At 39.7% G+C, this 25937-nt stretch overlaps 1 protein-coding gene across 4 annotated transcripts in view; it reads left to right on the forward strand.

The window, feature by feature from the left end:
- The window catches only part of trpm3 (transient receptor potential cation channel, subfamily M, member 3), a 116216-nt gene that overhangs the window by 22915 nt on the left and 67364 nt on the right, over window positions 1–25937 (forward strand). For all 4 annotated transcript variants that reach the window (XM_063490645.1, XM_063490647.1, XM_063490646.1 and 1 more), the window contains exon 2: window positions 24301–24380. In XM_063490645.1, coding sequence (XP_063346715.1) covers window positions 24301–24380 — 80 coding nt within the window. The remainder of the gene's footprint in view (window positions 1–24300; window positions 24381–25937) is intronic.

Genomic DNA, 25937 nt, shown 5'->3' on the forward strand with positions numbered 1-25937 from the left:
CCCGACTTAAAAAAAAGTTATACATGTAAAAGAAGTAAAGTAATGTGCTTCCTTAGAGGCCAAAGTTTTAAACTCATCTGACTGATTATTATTGACCCATTTGTTAGAGAATGAACCGAGCACTGACACTGTAAGTGCATCTACGGCCTGTAGAGTGAACCCTGTTTATTAAAACTGTTAGAAAAATTATGGTTATTATTGCTTAATTTGTCACTGGATGATATTCATTCATGTTAATGTTGCAGCTCTCTCCAACCAGACGATCATCCCACCGTTATGCGGTTAGAGATGAGAAATACTTATTTCCCCCATATTAGCAAATTCTTTGGTTACAACAGTTAAAACAACGACTAACTCATTAACCCTTCATTCACTGCTGTTACTGCACCTGTCTCTTCACAACATTAAAACCACTGACCAGGTGTAGTAAATAACATGGAACATCTTGTTACAGTACAGCACCATGTCCTGCAAGGAGACACTGGGTCCTGACACCTAGACACAGATCAAACAGGTGTAACATAGTAGCACTTGGGGTGGACCTACAATATATGTTCCAGTGGTTTTAATGCTGTAGCTGATCTCTCTTTATTATCCCTCTCGCTGTTACTACCCCTCTTTCTCCTTGGCTCACTAATTAAAAGGAATTTGTATGCTTTGACTGCGGGAGATTTTTCTTGCTGAGGTAATGATTTGTAAATACAGGCCATTTACTGTACCATCCACTACCTTTTTGTCCAATTAGAGGGCTTGACACAAATCCCTGCTGAGCAGGGACAAATGGCAAACAAAGTGGTAATTATCTTCAAAAGCAGTTAAGACGGTGCTGGCGGTGAAATTGTGATTGTTAAGAGAAGATTCATGTGCAACACATATCAAAACCGTGGACCAGAAATTCCCATGGAAATATACAGCATTCTGTACAGATGTTATTTATAGCATTATTACTCTGGCGTATTTTCATTACTGCGATTTTGCTGAGGGGCATCATGCTCGGGTCTGAGTGAGATAGAAAAGCATAGATGAAGAAAAGGAATAAATAAATAGTCATGTGCTTAACGTTAATGTAAGCATCTGATGTTTGAGTAAGAATCCATATGGTCCCCCACAAGCTGAACCCTGAAGACTGGGCCTGTATTGAGGATGTGACTGTGTTGTGTCTGGTAGATCCTGGAGTACATCGTTGGATAAAGACCCGGAAATTATAATGTTAAAAGAAAATAAAAAAATAGCCCTAAGTATACAGCAAACAGAAATCAAATGCATGTTGATGCATGCCTGTCTGTGTGAGTGTGCATCATTATATGCATGTATCACAGTGAGCGTGCAAGGTTATTTTGTGCCAGGGTTTTTGTCCTCATTAGCCTGTCATGTCTGTAGTTAAACAAAGCATTGCCCCTGCCCATCCAATTAGACTTAGATTCCCGCAGCACACCGACGATGACACGTGAACAGACACTCCATTAACACTGATACAGATGGATGGGAAGGGACAAGAGACGGGAGAAAGGGGAGATTTTTACCCTTCCTCTAGCTTTTTTTCAAAAACCTTCCTTTCAAGGCATCATTAGCTGACACAAAGTCGATCAAGTTGTGCATTCAGTGAGCGATATGAGTATCACTAGAAGAATTTGGCCTGCTCGGTAGTTTAACATGTCTCACTTGAGTGATTTTCATGTTTGCTCATAATATGTAGCCTACAGGGAGACACAGACCCAAACAGCCAATGATAACACACAACACATTTAACAAATTCTACTTGCAGTGCAGTTTTAAATCCTTTATTCGATAAATCTTTGTTCTAGACTGGTGCCAATGCCCACTGTTATATTTAGCTATAGGAGATGCCTAAGTTGTGTGGATGATGAGTATTGAGCTTGTGATCTGGGAGTTTTTATAGTTTTTTTTTTCTCAGGGAAATATTGATGTATTTTCAGGACAATGCTGTAAAGGTTTGCTGCTCAAGCGAGATCTTGTGGGAGTGTGAGAGAATTATGAAATTGTGTTAAAACTGCAAGACAAAATTAGAGGGTTATAGTTTAGATTTTCCTGAGAAAAATTCTGAAGTCTGGTAATGCTGCTAAACTGCTGCTTGTCGAAATGCATCACTGTCAGTGCTGAATGCTATTTCCTCTAGACAGAATTAGAGGAGAGCAAATACACATGGATCAAAGGAAACGACACAAAATGATAAAGTGAATCCCATTTAGAGCTCTGATGATCAGATTGTTAGATGGTGTTAGAATGACATGACAGAATGATGTTTTGTGAATGTTATTGCTTTGCTTTGGGAGCAAAATTGGGTTTTTTATACATGAGACACCAACTAAAGTTTAATGTCTAAACCAGTGCAGTGGCTAAAAGGCAGTTTGGTGTCATGCAGACTCTTCTTTTTGATTTCCCCGTCAAAGTACACCTTAAAAATTACATATTTGTGACATGAAAGGCAGGAGAAATAATACTTTTCACTTCTTTACTTTTCTTTATTCTAGTTCTTTTCAAACATAGTGCATCTCAGCATGCTGAAATGGCCTTAAAGTGTAGGTGGAGCAAATCATTTTAATGAGTGTTGCTATTCTTCCTCTTCCCACAGTCTCTCTTAAAGGTCAGGGTTCATCTTGATTTAGCTGACAGGCTCTTGTTGTGAGTGTGTTTGGGCAAGGCTGAGCACAGGGCGATCGGTCCACTGATTCCCACAGCAAGAGAAAATCCACCTACAGTTTAGCACTGTGTGCACTGGACTGAGTCGCTGAACCTGCTAATAGAAGCCCTGAATGCTCTTCTTGATGTCTTAAGAAAGCAGATAAGAAAGAAACCAAAATTACATTGCATGATATTCAAATTCGAAACAGGGCAAGGGTTAGGGGGTGGAGGAGGGAGTACAGTCCTGGCGAGCCCCCACCACCTCCCACCCCACACAAATGGGTAAACAGTTAAGAAAATGGATAAGTGGATGTATGTATGGATGAATGGCTGGAGAGAGAATTGTGTAAATTAGGTGAAAAAAGGTAAATGCCAAATGCTCAACATCTGGCCAGCAATTGTTTTGTTTTATTCCCATTGTATTACCGAACATCTCAGTAATAAATAAAGGGATCTCTGTGTGTCTGCTGTCCGTTCAGCCTGCCTACTTCAAATGTAGCAGGTGTAGTGCCCGAGGAAGTGCCGTGTCAAGTATAGACGAACAGCACTTTTTGTTGTCGGATTTCCTCTTTCATTCTTATATTGATACACACCTCCTGGGAGACTTGTACTGCGCCAACACTGAGGAAACTAGGAGACAAGCCCAGCCATAAATTACATCAAAACATAGTAGAGTTTCATATACTGTGCTGAAATACATTGTGAGCACAGGAACTGGGCACACAGTTTTATGCCTGCTCATAGGTTTCTTGGAGCAGTGCTTGGAAAACACTGGACCGATCTGATGTAAATGAAGAGAAGAGGAAAGTACAGACAGAGGCAGAAATTACCTGACACCACAGAAAGGGTGTGTGTTTGTGTGTGAGTATTCTTAAAAGTACTGGAGTGCTTGAGTGTGTTGAGCTAATACAGCCCCAATTCCCAAACAGTTGGGACGATGTGTTAAATGTAAATATTAGCCGAATGCCATGATTTGCAAATTGCTTTGAGGCAACTGAGGTTGTTTTTTGGCACTACATGAATGAAAGTGAATTGAATTGAAATCTCACAAATCTCTCCATATCCTATTCACAATAGCATATGCAAAACACATCAAATGTTTAAAATGAGAAAAATGTACCATGTTAAGAAAAATAATGGCTCAGCAACATGCCCCAAAAAAGCTGGGACAGGGACATCTTTACCACTGTGCATCATCCATTGTTCTTTTAGCAACAGCCCATAAACCTCTGGAAGTTTAGGAGACCAGCTGTTGCACTTTTGGGAGAGGGATGCTCTCTGATAGAGGATTCTAGCTGCTCAAGAGTCCTGGATCCTCTTTTTGTTTTCAGTTGCTGGAGGGGTTGGACTGCAGGCAGGCCAATTCTTCATTCTTTTTACTGTAAAGCCATGTTGTTTTAATAGATGCAGTATACAGTTTTAACATTGTCCTGCTGAAATATGTAGCAACTGAAAAAGACATTATCTGAATGTGAGCACATGTTGCTCTACAATCTCTATTTACCTTTTAGCATCGATGGTCTCCAGATGTCTGTTTCATAGACGCTACTGCACCCCCATACAATCAGAGATGCAGGCTTTTGAACTGAGTGCTGTCCCTCTCGTCTGTAGTCCAGAGGACATGGCATTCATGTTTCTAGAAAACGAATTTCACATTTTGATTTATCTGACCACAAAACAGTTTTCTGCATTGCTTCAGTTCATTTCATTCAAGTCGGTAGTATTTTTTTGGATCGTGTTCACGTATGACTTCTTCTTTGCATGAAAGAGTTTTACCTGATGTGGTTGGCACAGTGAACTGTGTTCACAGATAATGATTAGTGGAAGTGTTCCTGAGCCTATGCAATGACTTCCATGAGAGAATCATGCCTGTTTTTAATGCAGTGCCGTCTGAGAGCCGGACGATCACGGGCATCCAGTATTGATTTTCAGCTTCGCCACTTACGCACAAAGAACAAGGATGAAAGCTAAGACCAAATCTAGATTATTGGAAATGTTATTACGATATTATATGTATCGTATTGTTACATTATGATACATTATATGTATCATCTATATGTATTATAAATGATGGATATTGAAAGTCTTCCCAATATTACTTTTAAAATTATTCTGAAACATTTCCACAATTTCTAGATGCATTTTTTTTGGCAGTTTTCATCTTTACTTCTGAGTAACTCTGTCTCTCTAAGATTGCAATCATGTTACTGACCTGTTTCCAATTAACCTGATTAGCTGCAAAATGTTCCTCCAGCTGTCTCTCTTTAGTACCTCTTACTTTTCAAGCCTTTTGTGGTCCCCATTCCAACATTTTTAGATGTGTTCACACCGTCAAATTCAAAAGGAGCCTGCGTTTTTCATGAAATAGTAAATAGCCCAGTTTAAACACCTGATATATTTTCTGTGTTGTACTGTGAATAAATTAGCAAATCATTGCATGCGTACACAGATTTTACGCAATGTGCCAATCATTTAGGTGGGGTTGTAATGTAAGATTTTGAACTAGAAATTATTGTTAAAGAGGCTGTTTGGTGCTTTTGTAGCGCAGGATGTGTCCAAAAAACAGATTTATATATTTGTCAGTGATCTACAGTATGTTGTTTAAATTCTAGGTCTAGTCAAGTAACACAAAGCTGGCGGCTGAATTCAGAAATCTGACAATCAGATGAAAATAGGACATGAATCTCTGATATGAATTAAATGTTATGCTTTCAGTGACCTAGTGCAAGTAGTTGTTAGACCGACTGCAGTCTCTCTCAGACAGTTTGTAAACGTTTGCAGATAACCATCATCTAATTCATAAATGCACAAAGATCACTTACACGTTCCAATCAGTCAGAATCAGTCTGTCCTGAGAGCAACTCAACTGGTTGCCAGCTGCCGAGCACCTGTGTCATTTTACTGTCGTCCTGCATCAACTACGTCTGAATTTGGGGAGGAAATTTTGCATTTCTGTTTCAAATTTATCAGGTTCTGGCTTGACTCTAAATATAAGTCGTTGATGTCTGTTCAGTATGAATTTCTGTGTATGTGGACGGCAACAGATTTGCACCAGCGGATCACAGGTGATTGTGGTATTATCAGAAACAGATTGCATGTAATTGCAAACCTGATCCCATTCAATCATATTGCAGATTCATATTGCGTCTTATTGCAGTCTTGACGCTACAAAGTCACTTTGAGGACGGTAACTGACTGTGAAGGGTATAAGATCCTGTCCCAGTCGGCAAAGAAACCATTTCTAAAGCAACAGGATCAGAAGTTCATTGCTTACTGTTGAAATAATTTTGTTCTGTTTTCCCTAGTGTGACCTTAACTGCTCTCCTGTCTTAGCAAATGCAGTCTTGACCCAAAGAAATCTGTCTGCTTCACAATTATTGCTAGAGTTCTGCCAAAGGGTTTAGTGTCACCTGGATATGTAACAGGCATAAAGCTCCCAAGTCATTAATTATCAACATTCTTCCCCTGGATGACAGCTAGGAGAACAGACATTTCTACTTAGACACTCTAGCCTCAGTCGCATAAGATCTACCCACCACATCCTAGAGACTCACCTCTCTGAGCTGCGGTATGCCCTTGCTAATCTAAGCCCAGCTCAGTTGCACTGAGCCTCCTCCTCATTAGACACAGCAGTGTAACACAGTTTTAAGTTTGGTCTGAAACTCAGCAGCCTGAGAGGCTGCAAACAGCACCACCCCAACACACATTATGTCAGTAGGAGACAATCTTATGCAACATTTGAAGAAATTATGTAAAAGTCATGACTGAACAGTTTTCAGGCATTTTCCGCGAGCTGCCCCCTGTCAGCCTCACCAGCCTCCTCTCATGCCCTTTCCTGTGCCTGTTGCTCTGGCCCATCTGCTTTACAGTCACCACTCCTCAGGGTGCTTCTTGTTTTGGCCTCCTACATTTGCCAACAAGGAAAACATTTAATTTTATAATTTTTTCCCTCTAAAAATAGTTTGAGTTGTTTGTGTTGGCATAAAATACATCCAAGCCTTTCGACAGCATTTGATCAGCTCTTGTCTGGACAAAAAACAAGTCTTTGTCTTTGAGGAGTGGTGTTAGGAAGCAGGCGAGCACTAGCATTGATAAAACTGTCAGATTTAGTTGATTGCGTCACATGTGGCACTGTGGTCACTCCGAGCTAAAAGGTGGCCTCAGTGTCATAACTAGAGACATCCTCACAGCTTTAATTCATCTTGAAAGCTTAGCCACAGCTTCCACAACATGACGGTTGCTTAAATATCAAAACATTTTTTGCCTCAGCACAGCTGGCAGGCACACTTAGCTGCTTCTGTGACAACTTATCCAGTCTCCCTGAATACTACACTGGGTCATTCTGACCTTCTCTCTCACTCCCAGACAACAATGAACACTCTGCTAATGAAGACGTAGGAAGGCACACAGAGAGATTAATTCATTTTAAAGAGGTTGTTATCAGCTTTCCTTTTGGCATATCCCCCCATCGCTATGATTGGGGAAAAAAGGCTTTGTTAAGTTTTGAAACAAAGTTCCTAGAAAGTCAAAGATGCCTGTGTCTCAGAAGCACAGTAAAACTCTTTTCTGCAGAACTCTGCTGGCTCTCTGAAAATGTGGAAAAAAGACATGCACACAGAGAGAGGCAGGTAATCATAAAGGTTGGAAGAGTTTGTCTGTGCCGTATGTGCAACCCAGTGAAGTATGTCCTAAGATATGCACAGGTTCCATATAAATTGGACAAGTGCAGCTTGTGGAGCAATGAACAACTGTGTGGAGAGATTAAAAGCAAATAACAAAAGTTGCATTGTTTGTTATCATCTTAGTCTAATGAATGTAGCATATACTCAAACTCCTCATAAACATGTTAATCAATCTGGGTGAAATTTGCAATGTAAACTGCTCAGAGTACCTGGATTAATGGCACTCTTCAATCTTTACAGATTACATGCATTACGTGTAGTAGCTGATCTCAAAACAAACAGCGACATTACATGTAGATTGTTCTTTGTAAAAACATTTTGGTAAACAATTTTTAGTATAGAAAAGAATAAATGTTTTTCACACTGCAGAACTCCAATTTCATTATTTATTGCATGTAGTATTATATGATGTTTCGAGTACGCCTACTATTTATCAGACATAGAAACAACTTTTAGTTCAGCGTGACTGGAATGTGTTGTCAGGCATATCTGTTAATAAGTGTTCATCAAACCGAGACCCTATTAGTCCCTTTAAATAGTTGCTTTGTCTTATTCAATGACTATGTAGCTTGCAAAGAAGAAGAAGAAGAAGAAGAAAAATATGTATTTAATCATATTAGGAACAGCCATTTTGCCATCTGACTGTACACAGTGATATAATGAAGATAAAAAGAATAACAGGATAAATTAATTTACATATCTGTGTTTTAATATGTGAGTGAGTTGAACAAGCTCCGTAGGCCTGACAGTGAATTTATAATTAATTCTGTCCCTTAATGCCTCACTTCACTTGTAAGTCCATCAGATTTCTATGTCTGTCTGTCTTTGTCGCTGTCTCTATCTGTATGTTACCACAAACAGTCCCATACATTAAAAAGAGGAGACCCTGGGTGAAACAAGGGGTAATGTACACTTAGAAAGACACAGAGAGGGTCAATAGGATTAGCATTGTAGCTCTGACCAAAGATTCAATACCAAGTCTCCTTGCAAACACAAACAAAGTAGCTCTTACCCACACGTGATTTATTGTCTACAGCTCCCATACAGAAAACCTTTTTATTTTTCTGTTTTATGGCCTGTCAATCCTTAAAACAACATGTATTACTGAAAATATAATGCATCTAAAAAGGAACAGGAGGTCTATAAGTCATGTGTGAACTACATCTTCATTCAGTTCAGCTGGATTTTAGTTTTTTGTATGTGCGCGTCTGTGTGTGTGTTTTTTCGCTCTTTAGTACATTTGCAAAAAATAATAAAATCTACCGTCGATTGTTAAACACATTTGCATTTATTTTGTTTCGACAAAGCTGATGTGTGACAGGCTGTTCACCAAACACTGATAGAGCCGTGTGCACCCAGATCTGTCAGCACCATTACTCGTCTGACAGCTAATCCTCAGGCTGATAACAAATCACCATAGTATGCGCCTTCCATGGAAAAGAGCATGTCACAGAAATGTCAACATGGAATAATTTGTTAAACTTTGAAGCTTATGTAACGGTAATACTCAACTTAGGGCCTGGGAGCCGCCGGCCAATGTCAAATTTACTAAATAAAATTGTCTGAGGAAGTACCAGTTATGCTTAATGTTGTATAAAAATTTTAATATGTAAGCAAAGACTATGCAACTAAGATGCAGTTGCATCTGTGGTGAATCCAATACAGTATATCAGTTAATACTGATAAAAGAGCTCGCTACTACTTTTTTTGTTGTTGTTTCGGATGATAAATATTATTGTTTCTCTATTAACTGTCCGTCTTCCTCTTGTCATTTTCCAAAAGTATCCCTTGGGCAAAAGAGGTAAGCACAAAACAAGTTTTCCCTGAAATATCAGCTTCCTCTGTATTTACAAAAAATTGCATAACACAAAAAAGTTTTTAGTGTGACAGTGAAGCAACAATGAGATAATAAGAAGCCCGCAGGATTTTTATTTATGATTTTTCTTCAGTTTTGTGCACAAATGTCTTACCTTACTTTGGCGTCAGTGATTTAGTTTAGAAATAAAGAAAAATTAATGAAAGCACAAAAAAGTTCCAACCTTTCTTTTAAAGCTTTTACTCTTTTTTTTCAAAAATGTTATCATATTTTAATTCCAGTTCTTTGGTCACAGTCTGTGTTGTTTTAATAGATTATGGGGCCATTTATGATGGGAAGGTCTATCAGATACCACCGGACGTATAGAATCACAGTGGATAAATGAGCTGCTCGCCTCTTCATTTGCTTTTTATCAATATTAAAGTTCCTTCTTTTTATAAGTCATTTCCGTTTGCCTGTCAGAAAGAAAACAAAAATGTTTGTAGGCAAATGTGTAAATATCCTTTGGTACCTTTTTCTCTGTATGCGTGTGCTGCTGTATCCAGAGATCACCACTCCGGTTCCTAAGCTATGCCTGAGGGGGCTATGGGAGGGGGGGGGGGCACAGGAAGCATGACGGGGATCTTCCTAGTTTTCAGTAACCATGGTAACAACATCCTGCCCTGCCAGGATCTGTGTCAGTGGCGCTGAGATGGGCTACAGAGACATGGAAGAACTGGAAGATGGAGGGAATAAGAAGGACCAAAAGAATCAACAGAAATTGTTTGGTTTACCTCTGTGAGCCTGACTTTACTGTACAACGTATTGTGCTTTGACGTAACTGTTGTTTAGACTTATTTAGAGCTTTATTAATAATTAAACAGAATTTCAACATGAATTTCATGGAGATGAAATTGTGACTTCCTTCCTCTCCTCTTTATGTGTAAGTTGACTCCGTTTCAATTATGGGAGTCTGATCAAGTTTACCAAACAGCTTATCGATCCAAAGCACTGATGGAAGCTGTCAATCTATGATTCAGATTGGGTGCAGGGATACAATTCTTACGCAGGACACTGTTTTTATGGTGTAGTGACAAGGTCTGGCTATAGTTTTACTAGTTTTGGTAGAGGCACTGTGTGTTATTTCCTTGTGTCTACGTGTGTGTGTTTGTGTGTTGTGAAATAATGCTGAAGGCATGCCAGAAGAGGAAACTTGTCAGCTGTTCCTACTGCGCTGAAAACAACGGGGAGAAAGACAGATAGGGGGAAAAAAAGATGGATATTGTGTGTGTTTGTATTGGTGTGTCTTAATGTTTGTGTGTGTGTGTGTGCGTCTTCTGTATTTGTGCGACGTTGCGTGTGTGAGAAATGGATAGAGCTTCTCATTTCTCCATCAGCTCAGTAACCAAAAATACATGTTCGAGTGTGCTGAAAGGAATCCGTAAAACGCTGCTCGTGTTTCCAAAAATGAGATGTTGTGTCGAGGAAATAATTTGTCTTTTGTTCGATGCTTAGACACAGGCACGCTCTTAAAAAGAAGTCATTTCTTTTCCATTTATTCCATAACAAAACATTTTCCTTCTCAATAGTTCCCTCGCTTATTATAGCTTCAATGTTTCATTAAACCTATTGATCACACGACTATGTCAAATTAGAGCTCAGACAGTTATGCATTATTAATGTATTTTGTAACGAGTCTAGCAATTTTAGAAATATTTATTTATTTATCAATTTGCTTCTTTTTTAAAGCCTTTTAAAATACTTAACAATGAGATTCCAAACAAGCAGATTTTGAGTTTCAGTAGGGAAGCCGTGTCACCGTTTGATTGCTGCACTGGCTCACAGCATTAAAAATGAATCAATGGATATGTACACTTGACCTCAGAAATACATGCATTATATTAGTGGGATAGTGAGAAACTGAAAGGACAATGTACGGAGAACAGACATGTTCACAGGGAAATACTATGAGCCTTTATGGCATAGACAGTTTACTGGAGCTTTTTCTCATTTTCCTTTTATCTGCCACCTCTCTCTGTCTCGTGCTCCTATCCACAGACACACATATTTTAAACTCTCTGTTGGCTGGAATGTTTTGGTCACATGAGAAGCAATTTCACAGCTGACGGTCTGAACCACCTCAGCACCTGAAACTTCATTACAGCACACTGGAGCTGGTCTGCTGTGCGCACATAGACACACACACATAACTTGGCATGGCGAGGCGCTGCAGCTCATGTTCTGGTCTCGAATGTGGCACTTCATAATAATGGCGGTGACATGTTGAGTGCCCAACTCATATTGCCAGTGGTGTGGTAAACAACATATCACTTTGTGCAACAGCAAAAGCCACAAAGCAATGACAGGTACAGCATTGTTGGACAGGCGGAGATACAGATAAGATAAAGCACGTGCAGAGAAAGAGAACTAGTGTAATCGCTGGGTGACGATATCTGATTGTCACCCACAGCTCGAAATTTCTTCAGTGATTTAAAACAGGTCTTGTTCAAAGGGCCCTGGAGCCATGTACAACAAGCAACTATTCAGAGCACCACAGTCAGATTTAAAGACAGCATATAAAAGATGGACGCACCATCTTATAGACTTAAGTTGAGCAATTGCTTTCTTGGTGTTTTGGAACCAGATGTAACAAGCAAGAGGTGATGTGCAATTCGGAAACTTGAATATAATAATAAGTACCAATAAAAGAATAAAAGTGATAGAACAGAGAAAATAAACAAGACAACTAAACTAAACTACATAAAAGCACTACAAAAATGCGTTTACCAAAGTGATTCTGCGAACCTTTTCTTCTCAGGCAACTCATTCAAGGGGGCCTAATGGCGTAAGCACAGTCAACCTAGGACTTTAGCATAGCTAGGAAAAGTCTCACCTGATGATCAAAAACTGATCATATCCTGTAGGTTGGGACCACATCTAGACATCCTCTGGACTACTCTGTGAGTAGGCCACTCTCATACAATTGAAGATTATGTATCGGAATTTCAGGAGCGGGACCACGCCTCGAGACACTCTCCTTCTGGCCTTCATCTATATATGTTCTCCCAGTTCTGCAAGCTGTCATTCTCGTTTACGTGCCCCACCCTCCCTCCCCTTTTCAATTCTTTAACTTCTTCACTTCTATTTAGTACATGGGGATCTGCCAGGCCCGGGAGCCGTCACCAGTCCCCTTTGAGGCCTTCCCCAAACCGCAGCTGAATTCATGTCCAAGCATTCACCTTTACCTACTAAAACATAAAATGAGGACGTGGGCCCAGCTAGTGAATAGTAAGTTGTTAATCACAACGTGGGTCTACCACAACCATACCCTACTTCATCCTCCTTTTTGACTTTAATAGAGAATATATTTTACAAAATGAATCTCTCCACGTGTCCTCACCCAGGGGGCATCCTTATCAGATAACCAAACCTCCTCAACTGGCTCCTTTCGATGTGGAGGAGCAGTGGCTCTACTCTGAGCCTCTCCCGGATGGCTAAACTTCTCACCCTATCTCTAAGGGAGAGGCCAACCACCCTTCGGAGGAAACCCATTTCTGCCGCTTGTATCCGCAATCTTGTTCTTACAGCTCCTACAGCTCATGACCATAGGTGAGGGTAGGGATGTAGATTGACCGGTAAATCGAGAGCTTTGCTTTTACACTCAACTCTCTCTTCAACACAATGGAATCGGTACAGCGTCTGCATCACTGCAGCCACAGCACCACTCCGTCTGTCAATCTCCAACTCCCTTCTCCCATCACTCGTGAACAAGACCCCGAGATACGTAATCTCCTGCACTTGGGGCAAGAACTCATCCAATGTTTATACAATCTGACTTATTTATGCAATCACTGCTGGCCATTAGAACAAATGCAGGTTTTCTTCACATCATTATTATTACTCGTCGACCATTTAGGGTTAGAGAGAAAATTCAGATGGTTCCCGATTTTGCTCCTGGTGTTAAAGTTTTAAGACATGAACACGATGGGTTCATGTTTCAGACCCAGAAGCTATGACTATCTTTTAGTCTTTAGTCTACTGACAGAAAGTCATGTTGACATTAACTTTCTAACCAGCTATGTGTTAAAGTTCTGATAAACAGTGATTGCCAGTAAACTTGCCATAAAATTACAGATACGGTTAGATAACATTGATATTGTATGTGAATATATGCAAATATAAATTAACATTTGTTAAACATTGAAAATAATTTGCTTAACTGCTCTTAGCATCTGCTTAACATCCTCTGTGTTACCTTCAATTGATGTTGGTGGGACAAATGCATCACTCAGTAGTTGGTTAGTTGGCTTGAAAAACAAAACCGCTAACAAATCTGAAAAATGCCAACAGAACACAGAAATTTGTGACACCCAGTGCAGTACGGTATCAGTGAAATCTAAAACTACAGATCAAACCTGAATGAAAGCCCATCTGAAAAAGTACAAACTTGGTCTTTTTCCTCTTTCCTTCTTTCATTTGTTTTATGGGCTGCCATCGTTTCATTCAGGCTACACTCTCGACGCATGTCAGTCAGTCCCCAGTTAAATAAAATGACAAGTCATCATTAGACTGACTGCATCTAACCGGCTGCTTGCTGCGCTTGTCATTCACTCTGACTTGTTGCCTTTCACTCTCTCCCTCATCACTCTGCGTCTCTGCTGGCTTCCCATTTCTTATTGGGTGAAGATTCTCACTTTTCTGCCCTCATCTGGATGCAGATAAACCAGATGAACTCATGTTTCCTTTCATCTGTCTGTCAGTTTATTACCCCTCCCTCCACCCGCTTCTCTTTTGCTCATTTTTCACCTTCATTTTAGCAGCCATGAGGAGGCATTAGTGCACTTTTCATAAATCTAAACCTGAATTCCCCCAACCAATATCTGCAAATTAAATTAAAAAAAGAAGAAGCTACAAACCTGACTAAAATCCAGCTTTTTTTCATATAGTATGAACACAAAATACACACAACTGTGATAACTGTGCTCGAAATTGCTGTCTCTTGCCTGTACAATCTCTCGCCATTCCTTGGCTTTACTCACTGAGGGTCTCATGCGACATTTTGACCCTCATAACTCACACACATGCTCCCTGACACAATTCAATTTACAGCACATCCTCTCTCTCTCTCTCTCTCTCTTCTGTCTTACTGTACACCCTTTATCTTTAACCACCACTGCCTCACCCACGCTCACCCGATATCTCCCGCATCGCCTACATCTGCTTCCATCTTCCCCGCTCCCTACCTCCTCATCGACTCTGGTGCTGAAATCAGCCCCCTGTCTCCTAGCTCTCCCCCCCCTCTGTCGCAGACAGAATGGCCATGCCAGTGTTGATTAGAGCCCGCATGGCCAGATGCTCAACTAGGCTTAGCACAGGCCTGTGGGAAAGAGTACTGCTTATTCTAGCCTCAGGAGATGGATTGAAAATGACGGGACCTAAAACAAGCAAACATTGTCTTGTTACCCTCACATATTCAACACACACGCACAGGCACACAAGTCATTGCATGTAATATATAGCAGACAAATTTTATTCCTATGTATTTATTCCTAATGAATGTGATAATTACTAATGTTACAGACTTATTGTTGTTTAAGTGTACAAGTACACATGTTCAGTTCGCTGTGATTAATTTAAATATCTAGTTTATCCTTTAAAAAAATTGCTTTATTAAATTTATGCAGATCATAGCGAAGGATATGTGTGATATAATGTTCTCTTTTTGTGAAAACGCCCCACTCCTTGAGTCCGATTCAGGTGATTTTTAGAGCACATATTGCTACAGCACCAAACACTGCCATCTCACCAAGACAGTAATTTATTGTAGATCAGATATGGTTGATACCACTGAGCTTATAATTACAGTGTCTCTAGCTGTACCCATATCAGTGATGTGGGCATTCCCTCTTTTTAAAAAATCACAACATGATTTCTTCATGTCATATGAACACGGACCACAGTGGGAATGTGCACTTAGGCCAATATCACAGAAACCCATTAGTAAATGAAATGTTGTGGAGGGTTATTTATGTATTTTTTGAGCGCTATTTAGAATTTTTATTCAATTTTATATAAATCAGATCCAGGACAAACTTAAATAAATAAAATATGTGCTCCTGTAAGAGCTTTACTGTCTGCACTCTTGTAGGACGTCACATAGCTGCAGTAGAATCAATATATTTGATTCAGGTCATTACATAAATCGTAACCTGTCTTAAGTCTTTCATCGGGATGGCAGAAATCCCATTCCAGTTCATTTCAGTGAAGGTCTCCTCAAGGCCATTGAGTTTAAAAATCAGTGACAGATGAGGCTGATCTGGTATTAGTTACTCAGAAAGATTATAGATAATCGACTTACATTATGTAAACCGACAATGGAGCTGGAAATCAGTGTATTCAGCAGTCTGCCTAATTTATAGCGCCTTCTACTGAAGAGTGCTATTATAATTAAAAGTGCTGAAATGTGCATAAGATTTTTAAGGCTTTTGAATAATTTCTTTGAAAGCAGCCAGTGTAGAGGAAAAACAAGCCAGATTTCAAAGTGTAAAGTGCTTTGTTTGCCCTTTTTTGTCAGGTGGATAATAAATACAATATGCGCAGTTAGGCAATCCAGAAAGCACTGATAGTCTTGTTTTACAGTACCTCAAGTTTGGATGCATTGTGTGTAATTAAAATAATTCCCAGTGGCACCTAAGGAATTACAGGATTTAAACAAGTGTTCTGTGTTTACCTTTGGTGCTTATTAATGTTAGGAGTTTTCCTAAGATATGTTTTAAACTTGTTTCATGGTTCTAATTGGATAGCATAGGGAGCATGATGAAACTGTTGGCAATTGCCTGAAGGGGCGGAAATCCTCTGTCTTGTATTCACAAGCTAATTATTCTTTCTGTCAGATACTATGAGAAGTCAGAGTACTGTCTATATTTCCCACAAAATTCCTGCATACTGGGACTATGACAGTGCACAGTGATCAGACGGGCGACAGAGAGAGAAAGTTCGGTTTGAGCTGCTCTGAATTTGCCTGTGTGTTGTGCAATTTTCTATAATAGTGGAGAGCAGTGGAACAAATTAGGAAATGTCTTTTTGGGATTCAGGCTTTTCTGTTATAGGACACACCAGTGCAAAAAAACCAAAACACTTTGGTTATCTTGTGTGTTTTACATAAGATAGTGGAAGCGACTACGAGATGTTGATCAGAGATGTACATGAGCAGTGTTGGTTTATTTTCTCTAACTTTAGTATAGTTTAAAGTACACATAGAGGCAGCTGATGGTAGCTGCTCATACCTGAACTAATATAATATATATAGTCAAAATAATCACACCTACTGGAGCACTGGGGATGCATGAATGCACAAATTATTACTGACGTTCCTGTAACTCAGCTCAGTTACTCTGTTGCCATTTTTCAGTTTTCATCTTTTGCATCTCTCTTTAGCTGGAAAATGCTGAAACACGTGGAAAACTCACTTGGTATGTAAATGTGTGGCAGACCAAAACCATGCATGCGTACATGCTGCCTGCACTTTTGCTGGCTACTCTGATGCAGACACCGGAAGATATAACTAGTGTCTGCATCAGGTTAGTGAGTGCTGCCTCACTTCACTTCCTCTCCTTGACAAGACCTGCCTTTGGAGGCACTGACCTCATCTTTATTACAAGTACAGGGAGTTGGCATTGGTTTTGGGTGGGCTGGGTCAGTTGTTAAGTTACAATCAAGTGTTGTTTACCAGTGAAATAACTCTTGATCTTACAGAGATCACTGTGCCTGTGGGATTAGTTATAGTGTTAATGGTTTTCAGCTTATCCTTGTTGTATAGGTTAAAGATACCTCAGAGACAGGCAGAGAAGTACAGATACCTGTGTTAAAAAATACTCCAGTAAAAGTTGAAGTACTGAAGCAACTTTTTTACTCAAGTAAAAGTGAAAATCTACTGAACAAAACTACCCAGTATATTCATGCAACATTTGAATAACCCACAGTTAGTATAGCTTAATTTGTTTTGCAGGACATTTCACAAAATGAAAACAATGAATTTGAACGCTGATAAAGTGTTGAATTTGAAATTACCTGACTCTTAAAAAAAACACTCCCTTAATTCTTTTTCCTCTTCTGTAGTGCTAGCTAGATTCTGGACTTACGGAAACCTGCACTGCTTCCGGTCCACTTTAACTCCTAAGTATAAATGCTATTAATGATGCTATTGATATAAATGTAAGGAGTGGAAATGACAGACTTTTTTTTTTTAATGTAGGGAGTGAAAATAGAAAGGTTTCAGAAAAAGTATAGATACCTGAAAATTATTGTCAAGTACAGTATTTGTAAGTATTTGTACTTCGTTACTTCCCACCTCTGGAGACCGGGATCTATGCTATTAGGTGATCAGAATGCTCAATCTACATTACTAGATTTTGTTTGAATTTGTTTCAACCTCAGTGATACTCTGTTAATTCAGATCTGACTGTTCTGTGTTCAGAGCATGTAAGAACTCTAGAGACTCCTTTCTGCATACTGACCCTCGAAACTGTTTGCTTTACCTTATCATCGGTGTAACCAGGCCACACTGATCACTCAGCCACGTCCATAGTGCTTCACATCAATTTAACTGTGAACTAATTCAGGGCTACTATATGCTTATATCTTAATTAGCTTGTGCATCCTACACGCTTTCATTTGAATTTCATCGCTGTGTAAAAGCATCCCACTCGCACCCAGTGTGCTCAATGGATTTGAGGGGACAAGCCAAATGACCTCTGCTGCTCATTTCATTCATCAGATGGAGAATCTGAATGGAAGGTACCGGTCTAGTCCATTAGAGGCTCGTTATTTGGCAGGACCTTCAAATGTCTGTGTGAACCACTATTTACAGTCAACAAAACCAGCAGGCATCGATTTTCTGATTTCTTCACATAGAAGCATGAAATCTTACAGGAAAAAAATGGCAAATGTGATGTTATTGTCAACAAGTATCTCGGAAAGGTTTTTCACTTTACTTTGTTAGATGTGAAAAATCCCCAGATTTATTCCAGCAGACAATATTACATATATCAAAATAGTATTGCCTACATATAAAAAAATGAAAAATCCATTTATGCACTGTGTTAAGGAGATGTTAGTTTTGACACTGAAAATGCAGAATAGAACTTTCAGCAGGACAGGTTTGTTTAATTGGACCCAACCTGCTATAGATGTGCTGCATCAGAATGAATTTGATTAAATGTAATTGAAATCACGCATTAGTTTTGTAAAGGAAGATCATTTTTTTTCAGTGTTTAATTAAATGTGCCTCTTAATATCTGGATATATAATAGCATATAACTGAGTTGTATACTCTCATCCAAATATCAAATAGCATTAGTAACCAACATTGCTCTATATGCAGTACAAGAAGCTCAGGTACATGGCCAGTTGTCATTGCCAGTTTGCAGGGGCAGCAGTCTAAGCAGAGATACCTGGCCACTTCCTCTAGTTTGTCTGGGGAATACCAGCCAAGAGATATAATCTCTCCAGTACATCTTGTATCTGCCCCAGGGCCTCCTCCTGCCAGGTCATGCCTGAAACATCTCATTTAGGAAGCGCCCACGAGGAAGCCCAGTCAGATGCGTGAACCACCTCAACTGGCTCCTTTCCATGTGGAGGACTCGTGGCTCTACTCTGAGTCCCTCTCAGATGACCAAGCTGCTCACCTTATTGCTAAGTGACAGCCTGGCTACCCTTCAAAGGATGTTCATGTATCAGCAATCTTACTCCTTTGGTCACTACCCACACACAGCTCGTGGCCATAGGTGAGTGGGGGAATGTGTGATACGTAAAAATAGATACAAAGGAAAACGACATGCAGGGATCCAGAGTAGATGTGTTAATCAGGCTGAACTTCTGAATGTTGTAAGTGTTGTAAAATTGTTGGGACTACACCTCAGTGAAGTATTTTCTTCTGGCATCTTTCACTGTTTCCTGATAATGTAGCCAGCAATCCCTTAACATTTGAAGTGACACTTGCATGTTATCCTTTTTGCATTCTCATCTGACAGCGCAGCTTCTGTCACTAAACAAGGGCTTAGATTTGGTTTTGGGCCTCCTGGTTTTCAGTGGAGCCACAGTGTCTAAAAAAGTTTGTCAGTTGGAGTGAAATCATGAGCTAAGCTCCTCAGTATCACTGCACACAGCCTCAGGAATGGCGCCTTCCCAAGTGCAAGCTCGAGTTCAGCACGTGCTGTAGCCAACAGAACAGTATCATCTGCAAAAAGCAGAAGCAAAAGAAACATGGCTTTTTTCTGGTCATCCTTTTGCACTTCACTGAGAGTTTATATACACTGCAGTGCTCATTAAAGCTTAAGCGAGCATTTGTGATACTATTACAATGTTATACTTCCTTTAGCAGGTACTAAGTGTCTCAGATATGTGTGTGTGTGTATGTGTGTGTGTGCACTAATCAAGTGAAAAGTATAAATTGATGATGTCATCCTTACTGCTTCTTTTTAGGTGAGGGTTTGTCTGTTTCTGTTTGCTTTTTGATTATCGGATGTACAGACACCTTCCTCTGGCACCCAGCAGTATCTGGATAATTTGGACTCAGGTGCACTCCTCCAAGCATTCTGAATGCATCAAGAAACTGAACACATTAGGATTTCATTTACATCCAAACTTCAGAACAGCCTTGTTTCTGATTATTTTGCTTAGATCCACATTTTGTTAGATCCACATTTTGTTTGCATGTCTTTAAAATAAGCAATATGACCATTTTTTGGAAAGTACATTCTCATTCCCAACTGTGTTTTGTCCTGCTTGTGCATTGTGCATTGATAACTTAATTTACTTGAGATTACAGTCTTATGTGCCCAGTTTCCCCTGCCGCTCAAGGTAATTAAACCTGGTGTGTATTATCTACACTTCTCTTAATCCTCTTTATGAAAACTGGTTGGAAAATGCCCTTGCACTCCAAAAAAACACCAGGAAAACTGCAGGTGGAAGGGAAAAACCTCATGTACAACTCTGTGTGTGTCTGGGTGTTTGTCACTGAGGACAAAATAAGGATGGTGAGCAGGCCTAGACGAATGTCATATTTCTCCACCTAATAGGCTGTCCTGCCATTCAGACACTCCACTGGGTCTTGATCTCTGACAGAAATGTAGCTAAGGGACACACGCACACATACACATAAAAACCATTTCTCCAGCCTAAATTTGAAGCTTAAACAGGTGAGGTACTGAAGAGAAGTGGATGCGCTCACTGTTTCTGAGAAAGGACACAGACTTTTGAATATTTGACAGAGGTCAGACACTCGTGGTATTTCTTGTAACTAGCTAGCTAGCTGGTTTCTGATGTAGGATTGTTTTAAAATTATTTATTCCAGTCCTCAGTTTGTTAACTTAGCAGAGACTGTGGATACACACTATTGCACACACTCAAGTGACTAAGCCAAAATAATAAATATTACTAATCATACACTTTACAATTAAAAACAGGCTTAAAACACACTTACACTTTCAAATTTGATGGTTTTTCTTTGAAAGACATTTTTGTCAGAGTGAAAAAGTAAAATAAAATAATATGAATGTGAAAACAGAGCCATGTCCCCATAACACGAGTGAAATACCCGCCCACACATCCACACGCCTGCATGCAAACACACACTAACACACACACACACACACACATTCCAGCAATGATATCAGTCCCCGAGTAGATCAGTTGCCCGTGGACAGAGAGGTTGCCTGATCAGGTGTGCTTTGATCAAGTTATTTTAGTTGCTTCTAGTTTTTGGGGCAGGATCATGTTTCTAAAACCAACATCAACACTGACTATGAAGGAAAGGCCACAACAGTGCAGCACATCAAACAATACAGGTGAGTTAACAAATCCAGACACATGTGCGTCACACTCTTGTTCTTAAAAACCCCTAAATAGCAGCCTGACCTTTTTTTTTATTTTTATCATTGATGCACTTGATGTTTATTTGCATCAACTTTTCTTTTTTTTAAACTCTATTTGTGGAGATTCTATTTAGATCCTATTCTGGCTGAAAAACTGAAAACGGTGCCATGTGTTACAGATAACTGAGCATATTAAAGCTTACACAATATCCTATTTAAATCTTTACATTGGTATTCTCTAGTTGTCTAATTTTAAATTAAATGTGGGAACAATACGAACGAGAACTCAATTAATTATGTAATTAAGCTGTTATTTCTACCTTAAATTGTTTTGCTTTCAACTTACGGTATGAAGCCTTAATCTTTCGTTATAATCAAAAATGTGGCCTGATTGTAACTCATCTTGATTGCATGATATATTTGATCAGCATCTACTGGCATTTATGTTTTTTCCAAAATGCAACATCTTTTTGAGTTATGTCATTTCTGATGCGTGTAAAATCAAAGTAAACCAAAAGTAGAGATCAGCTTTTCCACTTTCTTTCTTTCATCTCTGAAGTGGCAGTATAAATAAATTCATTGTGAGGCACCGAAGAGGTCCACAAAGAGTCGAAGATAAAGATTTAAAGCAGTCTAGGAAGAAAAGCGATGGCGATATATTTAATGTTAAAACATTCTCTGTATACAGTCCACTAGCTCACCTGTATGCTCAAATAAGAGCTGAGTCATTTGTGTCCGTTAAGAGGAAAAGATAAAGAAAAGGGAGCGAGCGGACAGATTAGGTAGCTGATTGGATATGGTTCTCAATTCAGCTCCCTGCCAGTGCCAATAACAAAGAAGAGACACAATAGTAAGGGAGCTGGATGAGAGGACAGAGAGAAGAGGGTGGAGGTGGTGGAAGTGTAATGGAGTCAAGGACCCTTACAGACTGTCAAATGCTGCACACTTGCTGCATGTCAGGCCCGAGACACACATGCACGCATAAGAATCAGTCCAATATTTTGCTAGACATGTCTGTGTGTGCGTGTGTACAAGTGCTCCTTGGCGATAAATCGTAATTACACAATGGAGTGCAGGCCATGTGCCATCTCATCACACCATGTCAAATCTCATAAGCAACACAAAAGAATAGAAGAGGAAGAGCAAGAGCAAGAAAATCAGATGCAAGCAAATGTGTATCTGGTATGTGAAGAAAGAAGGAAATTCAGACCTGCACAGGGGGGATCCAGGGGGGAAGACAATCTTTGTATTGGATCCTCTTGGGTAGACCCACTCTGGTCCTTACTTCTAAAACCAGAAAGTCACCAGCAGCCAATTTTGTGTTGCTGCTGGTGATTTTGCAATCAGTTCAGTCAATATTAACAATTCTAAAAACAAAACAAAACATGTAACCGATCTATTTTGTGGCAAGGGTCGCCGGCGGATGAATACACAGGTTTAGAATGTGAGAAAGAATGGGGCTGGGGGTGTTGTTGTGGCCCGCTGAGTCATCGTGGCTGGGTGATCTGTAAAAAGCAGCCCCATCAGCCCCCCAGAGTAATGGTTAATCGTGGGAAGTCTGGTGTTAGGGTAAGTGTGGCTGTGTGCAGGCCCGGCCTGATTGTGGACAGTTGCGGTGGGTTTTGCCGTACCTTGGTGTGACAGGGCCAGTCAGGCGGATGGGGCATGTGTTGTTGTGGGGAAAGCCCTGTACAAGCAGCTCTTTGCTCTGCTGGCTGGGAGAAAAGCTGGGGCAGCTCTCCCAGAGTAGAAAAAAAAAAAGCTCAGTTCTTTTGTTTTCATGGCCGTTCTGCTCCCTCTGCTCTGTGAGTTTGGGTATCTCATCTGGTTGGCTGGATGACATTCGGTCCTGTTCTGGACCTCTGGTGTCTCCACAAAACTTCCCGTAGTCTCTTCCTAGAAACTTTTACTTCCAAAGTTAAAATACAATTACAAAAAAGGGAAAGCAAAGACATTGATCTCTTTTGGCGTGGCATTAAAATGTATCTAGCTTGTAACGAATCAATGAAGGGACACTTAAGCTGACATGCCGATAATCATCTTGTAGTAGCAACGTGATAGAAAGCAGACACACACACACAGGAAAATACCACCAGAAAACAGCAGTGTTTTCCCTTATAGTGCTGAGGGGGATTTTCAAAGCAAATGTCAAAAAAGATTTAGTTATTTCGCCTTGTGACATTTCACGGTACCTGTTAGCCGTCTTACTTTTTATATATTGTGAAAATACAACATTATTATTTACAGGTCACTGTAAACTCTGCCAGAAATTGTTCAGTGCTGTCACAACTCTGAGGTTGCTATGGGTCGGTATTTAATCTTGCCTCGATGTGTGGAAATATCTACTGTATATAGATGTGTGGCAGATTAGGAGGCAGAGCGGCTCATACGCTAATCACAAGGTCAGGGATTCGATCATCAGCTCTTCCTCAATGTACATGTGGAAATGCCCTTGGACATCATGATGAAACCAAAAAACTACCTTTGATACATCCATCAATGTGTGTATGTGTTTGTGTATGTGTATGTGATCTTAATATTTTTTTTAAAAAAGCAATAATTATGCCTTGTAGTGTAAAGTGATTTGAGTGTTCGCTAAGACCAGAAAAAGCAATAATAATTTCTTTTCGTGTGCTGCACATGTGGTTCCACTGTGTGTCTGTCATGTCTTTAGCGAGATAATCAACTCCAGTCAGACACTCTGTCACTCAGACCCGGAGCACATGTGTCTCACAAAAGCATCATTTCACAGGCTGCTTCAAATCACACGTAGAAACATCTACCCACACTTTTTCAAAAAAATGTGCACCCATACATGAAGCTGGAATATACTCACACTAAGCTGGCTACACATATGCACGTCTAAGGACTAGACCTTTGACATAATTTACCGCTTCAGTGCATTTATCATCCCTTTTCGACATCCAAGCTCTTCATCTCATCTGGTTTGAGATCTAGCCACTGAGTAACATAAAACATTTCTCTCCGAGTGTCAGTGTTTGAATAATGGGTCAGGGACTACATGTGTCTTTGTGTGTGTGCTGCATCTGCGTATGTGTGTCATTCCACTGTGCTGTGATTTCCGTTCTTGAACAAGGTTGAGATGTTTTTACAAGTATTTTTAAGACATTTGTTCCAAGGTCCTATTTTGTATGCTGTTTGCCATGCAACAAAGCAGGACTCTGAGCTCTTGAAGGACTAATGTAAGGCTGTTTTTGCTGTGTGTCACTTCTCCATGTTCAATCCTTAGCTCCTTTATTTGACACTGACTTCTTTTGTCTTTTCTTTTGTCTTGTTTTTGTTGCAGGCACAGAAATCGTGGATAGAAAGAGCATTCAGCAAGAGAGAATGTGTTCATATCATAGTGAGCGCCAAAGACCCCCATAGGTGAGTACAGAAAAGGGATATTAGAAAGTGTTAACCAAAAATCTTAACATCTTTAATCTTTACAATCCTTTGCATCATTGTAGAGTTTGTTGTTTTGCTGTTGACCTTTTAAAACATGCAGAGTAACTCTAATGACACTGCAGGCAAGAGCTTCGCATTAATGAACCAAAACACTGACATTATGCATTTTAAAACACAAATTGGGAATTTAAAGGTACAGTTGTTTTCTGCGGATAATAATAATAGTAATGATAATCATTATTATTATTATAAAGAATGTTATATTTATAGTCACAGTTCTGCCTAATCTCACTTTATGTATGTGACTAGAGACTAGCCACATGTATAGTACATCAAAGAAGAAGGGAACACACTCAGACTCCAGCTATGAAAGATCATACCTATGTTTTATCTTCTGAAAAGAAGTCCCCTTCACCAAAGAAGTGAAAAAGCAAAGGAAAGAGACAACATGACCAGCATCTGAATAAAATGTCATCCTCGTCCTACTCACCTCAAGCCTCATCTCCTGAACTGAAATCGGGGCTCTTACACACAAACACGTGCATAGACATGCTTATTTGTTCCTGATATTGTTACAGTTACTCATTGTCAGCAGGTTAAATATGTGACCCTCCTGTCTCTGGACAGCTGACAACAAGATAGCTAAACAACAGCAACAACAGCTAGTTATAAGCTAACATTATGTGAGCTAACATTAGGCTCAAGTGTTCTAAAAAAATCATACTTTGCCCTTGATAATCTGATTACATTATTACCTAGAATTAAAGTTTATTCTATTATTAAGTGTCGGAGTCCAAAAATGTCAAATTTATAGTATCCCTGGCTTGCAGCAACAAACACATGCTAACAGCAGCTAAAAAAAACAGAGGCTAAAAGCAGCTAACAGAACAGAGGCTAACAGCAGCAAAAACATCAGTGCTTACTGACAAAAAAGTTTTAAAGCCTTGTTGAAGTTCAACAGCATTAACCACAGTAGATAGACATGGACAGATTGACAACTTAGGTAAACATCAGACTTACAGCCTACACTCAGCGCAGATGAACAGCAGCCAGAGTTGTTTGTCCTGTAGTGGACACCATAGACAGGATTACACACTTGAATTGATAGAGGTAAGAAACAGAATTCAGCTGACTGCCATCTGCAATTTTCTGACATCTAGTGAGACTAGACAATGTAAAGTTAAGGTCTAGACCAATTCATGAAGACAGTAACATATTCTACATTGTTGTAAAAGAATATTTAAGAAGAACTCCTTATCACTCTGGCATAGTCTATGTCAAAGTACATTTATGAGGGCTTTGTTTACATAATACAGCGCTATAACAGCACTGTAATGATAACAGCACTTTAGAACAATTTGACTCAGTGTGATAAATTCACAATTACCACCACATTCATTTTTCATTTTGTTTTACAATCTCACTGTCACCTTGAGATTATCAAAATCATTAGAAAACCTGATGTTGTTTTTGCTGGAAGACAAACTCTCTCAATTCTCCTGCATGTACTATCAGGTGCCACACACACACACACAC

This window comes from Pelmatolapia mariae, linkage group LG12 (assembly GCF_036321145.2).
Source record: "Pelmatolapia mariae isolate MD_Pm_ZW linkage group LG12, Pm_UMD_F_2, whole genome shotgun sequence".
In the NCBI taxonomy this organism is placed as follows: Eukaryota; Metazoa; Chordata; class Actinopteri; order Cichliformes; family Cichlidae; genus Pelmatolapia; species Pelmatolapia mariae.